The sequence below is a fragment of the Rhinopithecus bieti genome, unplaced genomic scaffold (genome assembly GCF_001698545.2).
Source record: "Rhinopithecus bieti isolate Rb0 unplaced genomic scaffold, ASM169854v2 scaffold_30481, whole genome shotgun sequence".
NCBI lineage: Eukaryota > Metazoa > Chordata > Mammalia > Primates > Cercopithecidae > Rhinopithecus > Rhinopithecus bieti.
The window spans coordinates 27100-43942 of NW_016813044.1; the positions used below are offsets into that span (position 1 = coordinate 27100).

At 39.8% G+C, this 16843-nt stretch overlaps 1 protein-coding gene across 2 annotated transcripts in view; it reads left to right on the forward strand.

Annotated features, from left to right (window-relative positions):
• Positions 1-348: 348 nt before the first annotated feature.
• Positions 349-16843, forward strand: part of RNF145 (ring finger protein 145) — a 52779-nt gene continuing 36284 nt past the window's right edge. Inside the window, exons 1-3 of one of the 2 annotated variants that reach the window (XM_017847619.1) lie at positions 349-691; positions 6267-6478; positions 16272-16380. In XM_017847619.1, the coding sequence (XP_017703108.1) occupies positions 6295-6478; positions 16272-16380 (293 nt within the window). In that variant the 5' untranslated portion in view covers positions 349-691; positions 6267-6294. Of the gene's footprint in view, positions 692-1675; positions 2037-6266; positions 6479-16271; positions 16381-16843 lie in introns of those variants that run through there. The other variant, XM_017847620.1, reaches the window with a different exon arrangement.

Genomic DNA, 16843 nt, shown 5'->3' on the forward strand with positions numbered 1-16843 from the left:
AACGAATTTTCGCATCGGGATCAGGCCTTCAAATTCTCCCACGTGGTCCCTGCAGGTGAGTGTGGGTGTGAGCGCGTGCGGCCCGTGGTGTTTGGGAGTGAGAGAGCACGTGTGTCAGAATGGCGCGTGTCACAGTGCGCGTACAGGTGTCGCCGCGGTACGCCTCTCCATAGCCGCCGGAGCCGGGCTGTACCGATTTGGCAAGGCTTATGTCTCCCGCCCACGCACCGGAGGCGGTGCGGAAAGCACTCTGCGGGCGCGATTGTGAGTGAGACGCGGGCGGGCGGGCGGCGGGCGGGCGGTGGGAGGGCGCGCCGCGCTGGCGGGGCCGCGCGCAGGCGCAGAGTGCGGAAGCCGGGCCGCGGCCGCCGCGAGCGCCGGCGGCGGGAGAGCGAACGCAGGAGACCATGGGCCGCCCTGCCGCCGGCTGCTGAGGGGCTCGGCCCGCGAGCGCCTGCTGCCGCGGACGATGGTGACCGTACGAGCTGGGCCGCTGCCGCTGCCGCTGCCTCCGCCTCCCCAGAAGCAGCATCCGAGGCCCGGCGCAGAAGAGCCGCCGCTGTGAGCCGCGCCGTCCCGGCCCCCGCCGCCGCCGCCCGAGGAGAACGGGAGGGCGGGCGAGAGAGCCGGGGAGTTGCGAAGCCCGCTCGCCGGCAGCACCGCTCCCCAGGGAGGGAGTCCGCAGCCTGAGGTGACCACGCCGCCCGCCCGGCCCCTTCCCATCCCCGCGCCCCCTGGCCGCTTCCCACGGCCTCCCTCCCCTCCCCCATCGCGTCGCAGGCTCCTTCCTCTTCTCCCTGTTCGCTCCTTTCTTTTTATCTCGCTTCACCTCCCTCTTCTCCCTAGCCTCGGAGGAGTCCACATCCCCTCTTCACCTGTGGCACCTTTCCCTCCCATCCTCCAGCCTCTTGCGCCATCCTCGCCTCCCTCCGACCCTGCTCTCCCCTACCGGGCCCCGCGCAAAGCCCCCTCTGCTCCAGCTCCTGGGCCTCGGCCGCCGCCTCCCCGCCCTCCCATCCCTTCCTCTTTCCAGGCCTGGAGAGGTCCCTTACATTCCTGAGATGCCCTTCCTCGGGGCTCTACCCCTTTGCTTCCCCAGCATCCCATTTCTAGGCCTTTTTCAAGACCCTTCCAGAGTGGCCCCTTTCCAGCTCCCTTTCTCGTTTCCATTTCCAACTTTGCCTCTTTTGCCTCTTTGTTCACTTTGCTTCCAGCTTCCCCTCCCTCTTTCTCTTCTTCTTACCCTTCTTTGATCTACGCAGCCCCAAACTCAAGCTCCCCGCTTTCAGGTGGTGCGAGGTTGTTTGGGGGTGCGGAAGGGCCTGTCAGTCCATTCTTCGAGGGGGGACCCATTGCTCTGCATCCCGTCCATCAGTCCCTTTTTATAGTAAGAGGGCTGCTCATCCCTTCTTTTTTGTCCCCGTGGTTTCCTCTCTCGCTGCCATCCCTTCTGTCCTCTCCCTCCAGTTCTGCTTTTCCTACCCAAGGACCCTCAGACCCGTTAACCCCCCTTCTGGAATGAGTTCGCTTTCTGTTCGGGGATGCTGAACTTCGCCCGCGTTTTTCTTCGCGAGCCTTTTGGTACGTGGCGTGGCGCGACACAGTCAGCACCCTTGGCGAGATAGGAGGGGAGCTCCCGAGCCTCTTTCCTGGCAGAGTTTTTGCTGAACGTAATCTCTTAGCCCCGCGGCGGCGGCCCGGTTGCTGCTGCTGCTGCTGCTGCGCTGCCTGCTTGCCGCGAGCTGGGTTGGGGTTACTGTAGTTCAAACGCGTCTGAGATCAGCAGGCGTGGTGGGAGGAGGTGCGGGGAGAGAGGAAGGGGCCTGTGCAGTGAGCAGGCATCAAAGATTAATGGATGGCTTTGCGTCGCAGTCTGCAGTAAACAGGAAACTAGTCTGAAAGGGAAGGAGAGGGCTGTATGTCTTTTTATTTTTTAAAATACGGAGTGTGCAGTTTTACTGAATCTTGAATCATGCCCAAAAGAATGAGCTGTCGATGCTGCAGCCGTGACCCAGGCTGAGCGCCCGATGGCAGAGGTAGCAGTTTTATTTCCTCTCTCTGTTCCTTAAGTTGAAAGATGGCCTTTGTATTCAGGATGGACTCCCTGTCTTTGCGGTTTTGGAGATGATTAGAAACCACAGAATTGCTAGTAGTTTATGTGGAGATCAGGTACATACAAAGTTAGCTAGCAACGAGTGGGAGTGGGGAGGACCAGCTATATTTAAAACATGTGCCATTGCTTATGTAAGAAATGCGTTCTGTTTCCTGGTATCTCAGTTCTGGGCTTTTACTTAGAATTTTAGGCTCTAGCTCTGTGCTCTTAACGTTTTCAATGAGGCCTACCATCCTAACAGATGGACAGCCCGAAAATTTGCTTTTGTTAAGATCAGTTTTAGTTGATGGTAGAATTTTTTTTTTAACTGGTTGGGAGAAAGAAAGGAGATAATGGTGAATGATGATTTTGTTTTCTGTTTTGGGGAAGGTGTAGAAGTATTGTACTGAATAGTTTTAAGTTGGGTCACGTGTCATTCTTGTTTTTTCTTTGTCTTTTAAAAAAAGAGTTTCGGAGGTGTGAGTTTTTTTGTTTTGTTTTGTTTTGTTTTTTTTTGAAGAACTGTGTCAAATAAGAGAAATGAAAATGAGTTTTCATTTCTCTTATTTGACATAGTTCTTTAGAGATTAGCTGTGACTTTAAAACCTACATTTTCTTATTCAGGACGATTTGTATGTTGTCTTCGTATTCAAAACTAAAATCCCATATTTTCAGGAAAGTGTGGAGTGAAGCCCCCTGTGTTTTCTAACCCACAGATTTGAATGGTAAACCGTACAACATTATACTTCTACAAGACATTACTGTTTTCCTAAGTACCGATTGCTGCTTCGAAGCCTGAGAAAGTCATTGAATGAACTCGTTGAGGTTCCCTTTTTGGTTAGCATTTGTTGAACCTCTCTTGTGGTTTTTGGAAAGAAAATGCCTTTTTTTTTTTTTTTTGGTGGTTTGGCGTTACTGTGTAAAAACACTTAAGTGAGTCACATTAATTTAGTACCGCGGAGACATCATGGGAGTATAACGGCCTTCAGTTCAAGGAGGAAATTTTAAAATCTTGCATGGAAGATAAAACAGTATAGGAAGTTTATATATTTGGCTTTGGGTGTGTTAATGAAACCTTTCGGTTTTTTCTGTTTTCAACTCTCCTGCTTATTTTCTAGGATTATTTGGTATTATTTTGTTTTTAAGAAAATATTGAGCTCCCCTTTACTTCAGAATGTGCTGATTAGTCCTGTCTGACAGTAAATCTGGAACAGGATAAATTAGGTAACATTATAAAGGTATTCTCCAGATCAGGAGAGAAGGCTCCATTTTACTTCGTGTTTGTATGATACATTGATATGAGTAATTGCAAGTACTTGCAAAGAAGACGAATATTTTACAGTTTTATTTTGATGTTGGTTTAGTGTGTGGTGCTAAAGTGTGTAAAGTACCTATTTGTGATGGTAACTATCATGCACACTTTTACTTTACAAAGGTTCAAAGTGATAAGGTTTTGGAATTTTTTTCTTTGATTTTCCATGTATTAAATTTGTTTCTTCAGTGCCCTTATACATGACCAGCTTGCCACTGACTTGCTAAAATAACATTCACGTATAGAAATAAACGAAACATTTAGTAAGCAATAGATTCATTATTAAATGGACATACTTAATTCTATCCAAAGTCCTTGTTAAAAACATTTCAGTCTCGAGTTGACTATGTGGTAGACTTGGGGATCTTGGATATTGTTCTTTATTGACAGCTTTCAGAACCTAGTATTTTCTCTTTATGGAAATAGAAATATGTCCTGTTTTCTGTTACTTACTATATTTGTTAGGCAGGAGTGGTGGGTGGAAATAAAGAGGGAACAGTTGTACCATTCTGCTAATGGACTTTTGTAATAGAGATGATCCTCTGTGCGGATTAGAGAGGTTTTTTTCCCTAGCAGACCTTGATTTCTAAAGCAGGATTAGTTATTTGTTTAGTTTAAATTTTCTTCTTACCTGTTTAGGAGCCACAATAAATGGTGAAAATGGGCACATTTTAAAATAGCAAAGCATTGAAAAAAGAGAAAGGTTCCAAATCAAATGAAATAAATATGGGCTACGAGTGTTAAATCAGTAATAGCTCCTCCCCCCTTGTTACTTATAAAAACAGAGGTAATGATTTATATTGGATTCCAGAATATAGAAAAATAGTTACTTTTCGATTGCAGTATAAAGACTGTCAGTAATACTGTCATCTCAGTACGTGGTGATTTTCACATGGTGGCTGGTGGTTTGTGAGAAAATCTATTCATGTTACTTTGAAATAAATTCCCAAGAGAGTATTGGGTTATCAGTTTGCTCACTAAAGTAAGTATTTCCAGTGTGATTCCTGAAGTTATCTAGATGGCTTATACACATTAAAATGCATTAAACTCTTTACCAACAATTTCTGTGAATATTTTCGTGTATTTTTTCCTGGGATTAAAAAATAATAATAATATCACGGACTTTGAGAAATTTAGATTCCTCAGTGGTAAAGATTAGAGATTTTATTTTTCAGTGCATTTTTCCCCCTTAGGACATGATATTTACTTTTGATTTTCACAATAATATTTTTTCTTATGTAGGAAAATTATGAAAATGATCTTGTTCATGTGAAATAATCAGAATTGCAGTACTCATCTATAAAAATGTTAAGTCTCTACTATTGGTAGCTATATATATAAAATATTTGGGTTATGGGAATGGTTGACATATGATTATTGAAAAGCTTTCATTAATAGTGTGCCAAGTTAGGTTGCCTTTAGCTTTTTAACTATCTGAACTAGGAAACTATGAAAATTGGAGGGTAAGATGGAAATACTGACAAATATTTAACCATAGCATAGCAATCTGTCACTATAATTTTCTGCAGAAATAAATGTTTTCATTTGTCCTGTAATGTCTGAAATTACTGCCAAAGCTGGAAATGTGTTTAGCTTTCTCAGCATAATTCTTAAAAGGATATTGTCAGAGCCAACAATCCAGAATTATCTTTACTCTTTAAATTGTTCTTTACCCACTTTTGTTTGCCCTGTTTTTGTTTTTTTTTTTTTTTTGAGACAGAGTCTAGCTCAGTCGCCTAGGCTGGAGTGCAGTATCATGATCTCTGCTCACTGCAACCTCCGCATCGCGAGTTCAAGCAACTCTTCTGCCCCAGCCTCCTGAGTAGCTGGGACTACAGGTGTGCGCCACCATCCCTGGCTAATTTTTGTATTTTTAGTAGAGACGGAGTTTCACCATATTGACCAGGCTGGTCTCGAACTCCTGACCTCGTGATCCGCCTGCTTCGGCTTCCCAAAGTGCTGGGATTACAGGCGTGAGCCACTGTGCCCCGCCTTGTCTGCCCTATTGTATTTTTTTGGATTAATTTGAAGCTCTACCATAATAAGCAGTGTGGCATTGAATTGTCCCTTTAAATAGTAAATTGTCCTGATAACTGCCTTTCATTTCCTCCTTTTTTTTTCCCCCTCTCACTATTTATCAAGGTGTATGCAGAGACAGGGGCTGCAGACTCAATGCCTGACTTCTTCCATGTGCCTGGTTATCTGTATATCAAGGGAAGATTTTGATGAACACTTTAAAGGCCATATTTATAATTTTAGACCATATTTAACTTTAAAGATTCAAGGAAATGACACTGTAAATAATGTTTCCTCTACCTGTATCTACATCATGAGTTGTCTGGATTGTAAATTTATCACTTCAATTTTGATTGCAGGTGAATAAGGAAAAGCATAGAGTACAAGATGCTGCAAACTAAACGTGCAGTTACCAAGTTTTTTTTGCGTTTCTTAGGCTTTTTCATAGAGGAAATATTCAAAATTCACCCTTTTATGAGCTACATAAATCGCAATTTTATTGGAGTGAGTGAATTTTTCAAGTTAATTGTATACAAGTTACAGTAGTCTTACAGAGTGTTTTGTTCCTAGACTTGGAGTTAGTGGCCTTTTAAAAAATTGGTTTTGAGGCCAGTACATTTAATCAGAATTATAAGATTGGGCAGAACTGAATGGGTCAATGTGAAAACACAATACAGAGGTTATTTCATGAATATCTAAAAATAGTAGATGTGGCTGAGAAGTAGTATTATGCATTCTCACATAGTTTTGTACAGTATGTGACAACCTATTATATTCATAAAAGGATATCTAACAGCTATTTGTGTTGACTTTTTATTTTTATATGTTGTGTCTTCTGAATTTTAGGTCTTCTCCAAGAAGAAAAAAAGAAAACATGGCTGCAAAGGAGAAACTGGAGGCAGTGTTAAATGTGGCCCTGAGGGTGCCAAGCATCATGCTGTTGGATGTCCTGTACAGATGGGATGTCAGCTCCTTTTTCCAGCAGATCCAAAGAAGTAGCCTTAGTAATAACCCTCTTTTCCAGTATAAGTATTTGGCTCTTAATATGCATTATGTAGGTGAGTGTCTACATCACGTTTTCTGATCTTATAGTGAGCATTCTGATTTATGTCTTAGTATATTTTTGAATTTGGGTAAAATGTAGTACATTTTGATTAAGATGATAGTGATGTAGTTATTGATGAGTGTTTATGAATCTTGTTGATAGTTTTGCCTTACCATTGCACATGAATTATTAAGGCTACTTAAGTAGGCAGTATTGGATTTATTTTACTGGATAAAACTGGAAGGCAGAAGAAAACATTTTTGATTTGAATGTGATGAAATATAAACAATGAGAAGTACTTTTAGAGACATTTGGACCCTTCTAATTTGTCCTTGTTTTGGAGTTTGGTAGTAATTCAGTGTTCAGTTAAATGAAATATGGGAAATGATACAATAATATTTTGTTCCATAAAAAAATCCTTCTGGAACTGTAATTTTTTTTTTTTTTGGCTTGAATCCGCTTTCAAAAAAATGGAACTATCATTGATACGCTATGGGGTTAGTGGTAAAAATAATTATGAGAGATTAAAGAAATTAAAGTCAAGAAATACAAGCATGAAACAGATAAAATTTGTCTAGAATAAAAGTCATGATCCTTCCTTTTTAGGTTAAGTTTTGGTTTATTTGTAATGTGTATAGCAATGTAGTTTATTAATGTTGTGATTGCAGAGTTCCAGACATGGTTTGAATGGTACTATAGTAGTTTTGCTAATATTTTATTATTAGAGTTGCCCATCACAACATATATCTTTTATAAAATCATGAAGAGTTGTCCTGTCTCTCTGAGATTTATTATTTTTGTGTTATTATTTTTGAGACGGAGTCCTTGCTGTGTCGCCTAGGCTGGAGTGCAGTGGCACGATTTTGGCTCACTGCAAGCTCCCAGCTCCCGGGTTCACGCCATCTGCGGCCTCAGCCTCCCAAGTAGCTGGGACTAGTACAGGCGTCCGCCACCACGCCTGCTAATTTTTTGTATTTTACTAGAGAAGGGGGGGGGGGGGCGGTTCACGTGTGTTATCCAGGATGGTCTTGATCTCCTGACCTCGTGATCCGCCCGCCTCATCACTGGGATTACAGGTGTGAGACACCGCGCCCGGCTCTGAGATTTATTTTTATCTGTAAAAGGACTTTCTGGGTTCTAAAACTTAGCCCTGAGAATGTTGCCCTTACATCCTTGAGAGATAAGCTGTTGTGGAAAGACGGATGATGTAGTAGAAAAGATGGTGCACTAGAAACAAAACATTTCTGTTCAGTAAACTCATCTTTTGTGGATGGCACTACCTTGGGAAAGTCTCTGAAATGAGAAATTTCCTTTATGTTGCAAAACACTGTAATTCTCAGCCTTTTATGAAAGGCTTTGAATGTTAGCCAACTTATGAAAAGTAATTCCGGTCAGTTGTAGAACAATTGGGTACTTGGCTTAGATTTTTAGCTTAATCAGCAAAGTCATACATACCGTGGTTTTAAAAATGTGCTTATATGTTATTTCTGAATAGGTTGAAATATTTATTATAAAAACAGCTGTCTGATAACCAGAAATATTAATTTTAGAAATTGAATATGTTCTAGTACAGTTGAAGTTCATAATCTGGTTTATAATTTTGGAAACTCAGTTGAGCCATCTTAAATACACTTACTCCATGCCAAAGTAGAGTGAGCTCAGTGGTTGCATGAACAGATATTTTCAGCTTAAACAATTTTTTGGTTGGAGTTACCTTTGTCAAAATATTACATAGTGTTTATGTAATGTTGCTGTTTACAGAATTTCACCCTCAAATACAAATCAAATTTCACCTTAATAAAATAGATAATGTATTTATATTCAGAAATCAAAAGCATAAAAGTATTTAATGAAAAGTATCTCCCTTCCATCTGTGTTACTCATTCATTGATTTCTCTGAACACCACGTAGCTTTTATTTCCTTCTGTATAATTCTAGAGATATTTTTATGTATATATAAGTAAATATAAAAAATATATATTTCCTCCCTTTTTATACAGTTGTTAGCATGGTATACCTGGTTTTGAATCGTGGTTTTTTTTTGTTTGTGATGTATGTGGAGCCATAACTACTGCTTTTAGATATTTATGAAATAGAGTCTTGTGCTCTTTTCTTATGACAGTCTGTCGGATCTTAAAGACTCTGAGTAAATGTTGAGGCCTCATTTCTCCTCTTCCCAATTGCGTTTTACATTGGCATAGTATCCTCATATGGATATACCATAATTTATTGAACTAATTACTCCATTGGTGGACATTTTAGATAGCCTGCCTTCTGCTATTTTGTACAGTGTTGTGCTAAATAACTTTGTTTAACTATAATTTCAACAAGTACAAATATAACCTGGGGCTAAGTTACTAGAAGTGAAGTTGCTGGGTTAAAGAGTACAGTGGTCCCTCGGTATATGCCGGAGATTGAGTCCAGGATGCCCACGTATACCAAAATCTGCGCATACTCAGGTCCCTCGATTGACCCGGTAAAACTATGTATGCAGAAGCTTGGCCCTCTGTATATGTGAGTTTTGCATGTTGCAAATACTGTATTTTCCATAAGAGTTTGATTGAAAAAAATCTACATTTAAGTGAACCCTCACGGTTCCAACCTGTGTTGTTCAAGGGTTAACATATGTATTTGTAGTGTTGACAGATAGTACTTTCCATAGGGTTTTACTGTTTTGTACCTCTAAAAACAGTGGTTGAGAGTTCCTACAATCCTATATTCTTATCAAAACAGCCCGTTACCACACATACTTTGGCTACTGCAATAGGTAGAAAAATTGATTTTTTTAACTTAATGTGGTTTTAGTTTGCATTTCTATTATAAATGAATTGAACATACACATATTTAAGAAAAGCCTGTATTTTTTCTTCTGAGAATTGTCAGTGTATATCCCCTGCCCACTTTTCTGTGAGATTCTTTTTTTTTTTTTACCAATTTGTGGGAATTTGGTATACATTAGGGAAATTAATCCTTTGTGATAAGTTGAAAATAGTTTTTCCAGTTTCAACTCAGTGATTTTGCTTATTTTTTTGACATTTAGAAGGTTTTATTGTGACTGAATTTATCATGTTTTCCTTAAACTTTAGTGTTTTGAGTCAGTTAGAAAAGCCTTCTTTATTCTTGAGTTTTATAACGAGTTCTGTTGTGTTTTATCTTACTATTTTTGTGGTTTTATGTTTACACTTAAATCTTTGCTTCATTTATCTGTATGAACAGTGTGTTATAGGTATAATTTTATTTTTTCTAGATAACCACACAGTAGTCTTCACCTATTTGTTTAGTCCATTTTTTTATTATATACTGAATTCTCCTATATATTTTGTTTCATTTTTGAACTTCTCTTCCTTTAGTCTGTCTGTGAACCATTAACATGCTGTCTTATTTGTTGAGGGTTTAGATTGTATTTTACTGTCTGTTAGGGTTAGTCCCTTCAGTTCCTCCTCTGAGCTTTTTTTTCACGGTTAGTTTTCTATGTCAATTGTCTAGTCTCAAAATTGTCTAGGTCTCATTCCAAAAACAAAGCAACCCATTTGATTTTTTTTTATTGAGATTGCATTATTACTAATTTGGGGGGCAGGTGGGGAGGATGGGCTCTTGCTGTGTTGCCCAGGCTGGCCTGGAACTCCTGGGCTCAAGTGATCCTCTTGCCACAGCCTCCTGAGTAGCTGTGACTACAGCTGTGTGGCACTGCACCTGGCTGCATTATTATTAAATTTTTACATTAGGGTGAAGAGATAGCTTAGGGATTCTAAGTCTTTTCTATGCAAGAACACAGAAAGCCTTACTATGTTTAAGATTTCTTTTGAGTACTTCTGGAGTGTTTTAAAGATTTTTCATATACGTCTTAGCATTTATTGTTTCTAGGTATTTTATCTTTTTTATTGCTATTGTAAGTGGGAGTTTTTCCCCCTATATCTTCTAATTGTTTGTAATTAAGGAGCTTAAAAATTAAGGTAGGGAGCAATAAAGTTTGTATTTAATGGAATGTAATTGTGTCTTCAAACTTAGAAGCTTTCCAGGGTGGGTTCTGCTGAAATAGAAGTGACTGTCCACTGTTTTTTGGAGTGTAGGATATGAAAAGAGGAATAGAAGTAATATTGGTAAGGTAGAATAGGACTTTTGTGAAGAGTCCTGAATACATATCGTAGATATTGTGCTTAATTCTATAGGTCGGGGTGGGTCAGTGGGGATTTTAGAGCAGGTGAGCTGCATTTTAAGATTGATTAGGCTGCGTGTTATAGGATGATGGATTGGGGAGGGGAGAAACTGGAGGTAAGAAGATCAGTTAGGATTTTAAGTAAGAGGTAATGAGAGCCAGAACTGGCAAGGCAGAAATTAGAAAGGAAGAAATGGATGTGAAAATCCTGTTGGATCTACAATCACTAAAATCATTAGTGACTTAAAATGTAAAATTCAAGCCTCGTTTATGTTCTCATTCTACAGACTTTGTTTACGGATCTGTTTACCACTTCCTCTTTCTTGAAAGTGTTGTTGTTTTTGTTTTTTTCCTGATTCTTCTCGCAACTCTCTGACCATTGCTTCTGATTCTTTTAATTTGTTTTCTTTAGACTTCTTAAGTGTTGATATTGCCCACAATTTGTGTTTAATTTTAATCTTTTGTTGTTTGGGTGACCTTACGTAGTTTGGGCTGCAAATCTCTGTCTCCACTTCACTACTTTTTGACCGCTGTAGTCTGGAGTTGATGTTCTTCCTCTCTGATTCCATGGAACCAGTTCACATGTCTACCATAGCAATTACTATGCTACATTCTGAGGGTCCATATGCTTATCTGTTTTCCCAACTGTTAATAGATTGTGAGCTCCTTTAAGGTAAGAAGGGGGTTGTTTATTATCTCAGTATTCACAGCACCTACCTGGTGCCCAATAATGAATGAATTTTATGTATATGTATGTATGTATGTACGTGACAGGGTCTCACTCTTGCCCAGGTTGGAGTGCAGTGGTGTGATCATGGCTCACTGCAGTCTCAGACTCCTGGGCTCAAGTAACCCTTAGCTGCTGGAGTAGCTGGTACTACAGGCATATACCGAGGTCTCATTACCCAGACTGGTCTCCAACTCCTGTTCTAAAGTGATCCTCCTGCCTCAGCCTCCCAGAGTGCTAGGATTACAGATATTAGCCACTGTGCCCAGCCCTGAATGAATGAGTTTTGAATTACTTGTTAGACATTTCCACCTAAATAGCCTATGGACATTTCAGCTTGTCAGTCACTGAACTCATCACTTTTTTTTTTTTTTTTTTTTTTTTTTTTTTTTTCAGACGGAGTCTCGCTCTGTCACCCGGACTGGAGTGCAGTGGCCGGATCTCAGCTCACTGCAAGCTCTGCCTCCCGGGTTTACGCCATTCTCCTGCCTCAGCCTCCCAAGTAGCTGGGACTACAGGCGCCCGCCACCTCACCCGGCTAGTTTTGTATTTTAGTAGAGACGGGGTTTCGCCGTGTTAGCCAGGATGGTCTCGATCTCCTGACCTCGTGATCCGCCCGTCTCGGCCTCCCAAAGTGCTGGGATTACAGGCTTGAGCCACCGCGCCCAGCCAAACTCATCACTTTTTTCCCACCTCAGATGTCTTCATCCTCCTGTGTTTCCTGTTGTAATAGCAAAGCTGTCTTCTTGATTTTACCCAAGCTAGAAACATCAGATCTTCACTTCCTTGTTCTCAGCCACTCACCCGTAGATAACCACTAAGACCTATTTAGATATGTATCTCATAGCTGACTGGCAGCTCCATACTCAAAGCTACTGTTATAATCCAGGCTCTCATCTTCCCTCCAGTCCTGCTGTTATGCTGAACCCCTGTGGACTCCACTGGGATGACACCAGGTTAAAGAGACTGAAGAAGACACCCAGAGCCAGCAAAACAGACATGGGTTTTTTTTTTTGCAGGCTTACACATAGGGAAGAGAATCCAGTGGCAGTGGGCTGAACAGAAGAACTGCAACCTCTTGAAAAAGGCATGTAGTGTATATAGCATTTTCACTTAGCACCTTTTCCCTAACAGCCTCCACCTGACAACCTTCATTCAACCCAAAACTCAGAGCCCAATACCCTATATGGCCAGTGTTCCACAGGATGGACCAGAGGCTCGGATGTTCCTCATAGACAAGGAAAGAATCTCTGGATTGGCCACTCATGGATTCGCTAGCTTGGCCCACACATTTAGGTGCATTTTCCCTACAGGGTCAGTCTCAGTGTATGCTTAAGTTACTGCTATCAGGTGTGTTTACCCTACAACTACCATAATGTTTAAATAGCAGAAATTATTAGATTCATCAGTGTTGTTTTAAGCAGATCATCATCTTTATTTTTTATTCTGTTCTCACGGTCTGTTCCCATAGGTCGTCATTTCTTTTATTTATTTATTTATTTAGAAATAGGGTCTCACTGTCACCCAGATTGGAGTGCAGTGGTGCCATCTCGGCTCACTGTAGCATCAACCTTTTGGGCTCATGTGATCCTCCCACCTCAGCCTCCTGAGTAGGTGGGACCATAGGTGTGTGCCACTGCACCTGGCTAATTTTTTGTATTTTTTGTAGAGACAGGAGTTTGCCGTGTTAACCCAGGCTGGTCTCGAACTCCTAAGCTCAAGTGATCCTCCAGCTTTGGCCTCCCAAAGTGCTAGGATTACAGATGTGAGCCAACACATCCAACCCTTATTTTTTATAGAGACAGGGTCATGCTCTGTCACCCAGACTGGCGTGCAGTGGTGCAGTCATACCTCATTGTAACCTTGAATTCCTGGGCTCAAGTGATCCTCCCACCCCAGCCTCCCGAGTAGCTGGGATTATAGGTGTGCACCACTATACCCGGTCTATAGAGGTCATCATTTTTAAATGCTATTAGTCTTGCTTTTTAATTACAAATTACTGTGTATAGTTTAAAAACTAACAGCTCTGTCATTATCAACTTAGTTTGTTATGGATTGTTCGGTTAATGCTGTAGAATGAGTTGTGATCAGTATTTGTGTCAGTAGTATTTTTGGCTTGTGTTTTTTAAATTGTTAGATTATATATACATTAGTTCAGATGGTTCATTCATACTGCTCTTATAGTTAGCATTCATCATCTCTCAAAATTTTCTTACACAAATATTTTATCACAGACTTATTTTTCCACTGGAATATGAAAATGGGGTATAGGTGAGCAATGGTGCTTTTGTTGTTTTGATTTCTGTTCTCTTACCTCACCTAAATAGGTATTGAAGAATTTGAGAACCATTAGCTATGTCTAAACTCTTGATTATTGTATTTAGGCTTTATATTGAGGCTTTAGCTCTCAGTTCTTTCAGCATCGTCTGCCAATCTTTCTGTTAATATCAAATGCTAGTCTAACCTACAGAATTTACTGTCCTCTGAAAATTATGCTTTTATGGTTTTTGTGCTTGCTGTTCCCTTTTCCTAGAATGTTTCCCTTTGTTCTTAGCCTGGTAAAGAACCACTCACCTTTTGAGATCTAATTCAAGCTTAATCGCTTAACCATAGCTCTTCTAATGTTCATTTATTATAGCACCAATTTTGTCTAATAATTACTTTTTTCCATTCTTATCTTTTCACTAGATTGTTATTCACATTAATTTTGGATCTTCCATGTCTAGGAATGCAAGTGGGTCATATACTTTACGCATAATAATGTTGATTGAATGACTGGATAATTGAAGGAATGGATGAAATGAATATGTTTGATCTAGAAGATTTGGCAACTGATTTTATATGAGATACATAGGAGAAAGAAAAGACAAGACCATTCTGGAAAGGAAAATGACAGTTTTGTTAAAAGAGAGTTTAAGAAGTTTCATGTAATAGACGTTAGAAAATCCTTCAGCTACAATCAGTGGAAATGCTTAGTAACTATAATACATATCCTTTAAAATACCTCTAAAGTCATTTGAGATAGGGGTTAACAAAATTGGAGAAATTATTTTAAGAAATAATTATCTCTGGCTTTTGATGGATTGTCCTTACAGTTAGTACGTGTAGGAAATCCTCAGTTCTCTCTCTTTAGTGCCAAGCATGCTCATGTTTCCTTAGCTTTTGGCATGATTGATTCAGCATGAGAGAGGCAATAGCGGATAAGTAGGAGTACCTGTGCCTTAATAAAGATTTGTAAATTAAGTGGAAGATGGTTATAGAAAAGTAGACTGGGTCCAGATTGTGTAAGACCTAGAATGTCAGGTTCATAACTTTTAGAGCAGGAGAATTGTCAAGTAAAAGTGATGTGGTGTTAGGATTATTACCCTGGTAATTAAGTGTATCGGGGTGTCCAATCTTTTGGCTTCCCAGACCACATTAGAAAAAGAATTGTCTTGGGTCACATGTAAAATATGCTAACACTAATGATAGCTGATGAGCTTAAAATTGCAAAAAAAAAAAAAAAAAATCATAATATTTTGAGAATGTTTATGAATTTGTATTGGGCTACATTCAAAGCCATCCTGGGCCACATGCAGCCCATGGGCTGTGGGTTGGACAAGCTTGAAGTATAGGGTATATGAAAATAGAAAGAGACTGAAAGAAGGATGGTAGTATACTGTGCATTGCATAACAGATTAGGATATGGGACATAGAGATTGTAATGGAAGGGTAACACATGAGAGGAATTTATCAAGGAAGGCTCAGCAGGACTTGATGATAAGAAAGAAAAGATAACTCAGATTTTGAGTCACTTTGAGTTATTTTGTTGAGGGAGGAGATGGGGAACACAGTTTGTGCTTATTGAATATGAGAACATTTAAGTGGAATATATCTCAGGTGTCATGAGATGGGATGTCTACTTAGACTAAGAAATGAGGATATGTTTTTGCATATATAGTAAGTTGTCAGTAACTTTATTGATAACATTTCTAGAAGAGATGCTGATATTTTAAGTTACAATATGTTGTTTGCACTAGGTACTTTGTATATAGAGGAAAACAGTTGTTTAGGAACCAAATTTCCAGTGTTTATTGGAAAGAGTGAAAATAAATGAAGGAGAGAAGTTAGAGGGTAAGAGGAAATCCATATCACAGAGCCAAAGAGTAACAACGTTTTGATGGTAGTTGCCTGAATATTGGGAATCAAAAATAAGCAGGATGTCTTAGATGTGACAAGTGGGCAATTGTTGACTTCCAACTTTCTTTAGAGCAAAGGAGTTAAGGGGGTTTGTAAAGGGATTGTAGATGGTAAAGGGAAAAATAGATGCTTAGAAAATAGAGGCATTGGATATAGATCTTTTCAAACATTTGACAGTGGAATGAGAAAAATAGTTCGTAGGAAAAAAATCGCTATGAAAAGAAGTTTATTTTTTTTTCTCAAGATGGGTAAAAGCCCTGCATATTCTTTTGAAACAAAGGTAAGGAGTGATGTAAGGGGGAATGACTGAAAGTATAGGAGATAGAGGGTTTTCAGGGGTTGGAGAAATAAGGTCTTGAATCACATGGAAGGAGCAGCCTTGGAAAGAGACATTAAGACACCCAGTTTTTCCTCTGGGACTAGAAAGAGAGAATTGGCATAAAACAAGTAAGTTGACATCAAGGAAAGGTAGATGATGAAAGGAGTTGTGTTACACATTTGTGTGATGTATTTGATTATTAGGTAGAGAAATCTACAAAAGAAGTGAAAAATACAATATATTTTCAACAACAAAAAATCCATAGTGGTGTCACTATACTAAACACTTTGGTAAGTATAATCAGAAACCTCAGAAAGTACTGAAACCTGTTTGGAAAATTATTTATCTCAAGCTCTTTCTTTTATTGTAATTAATTGGGAAACTAAATTAAAACTGTATTTTATTTATCTGTCTTTCTGCTACAGGTTATATCTTAAGTGTGGTGCTGCTAACATTGCCCAGGCAGCATCTGGTTCAGCTTTATCTATATTTTTTGACTGCTCTGCTCCTCTATGCTGGACATCAAATTTCCAGGTAAGAATATGACCCCATTTTTGAAATGTATGACTGAATTTAAAGTTTTCTTTCACCAATAAAATACTTTTCATGAACACTATTAAGTAAAGCTAAGGCTTTGCTAGGTCCAAAACTGGTTTGATGCTCATTTTCTAGATCTTAAACAGGATTAACAGCTGGTTTATGCTGACATTTTATTTCTGCTTTTAAAAACAAGCTTAACATGAAACAAGCTTTAAGGTTATGTTTATAAATATATTCTTGAACTGGCTGGGCGCAGTGGTTCATGCCTGTAATCCCAGCACTTTGGGAGGCGGGTGGATCACCTGAGGTCAAGAATTTGGGACCAGCCTGGCCAACATGGTGAAACCTCATCTCTACTAAAAATACAAAAATTAGCCAGGCGTGGTGGCGGTCGTCTATAATCCCAGCTACTTGGGAGGATATCCTTTAACTTTCCTGTATTGCCTGATAAAAGAAT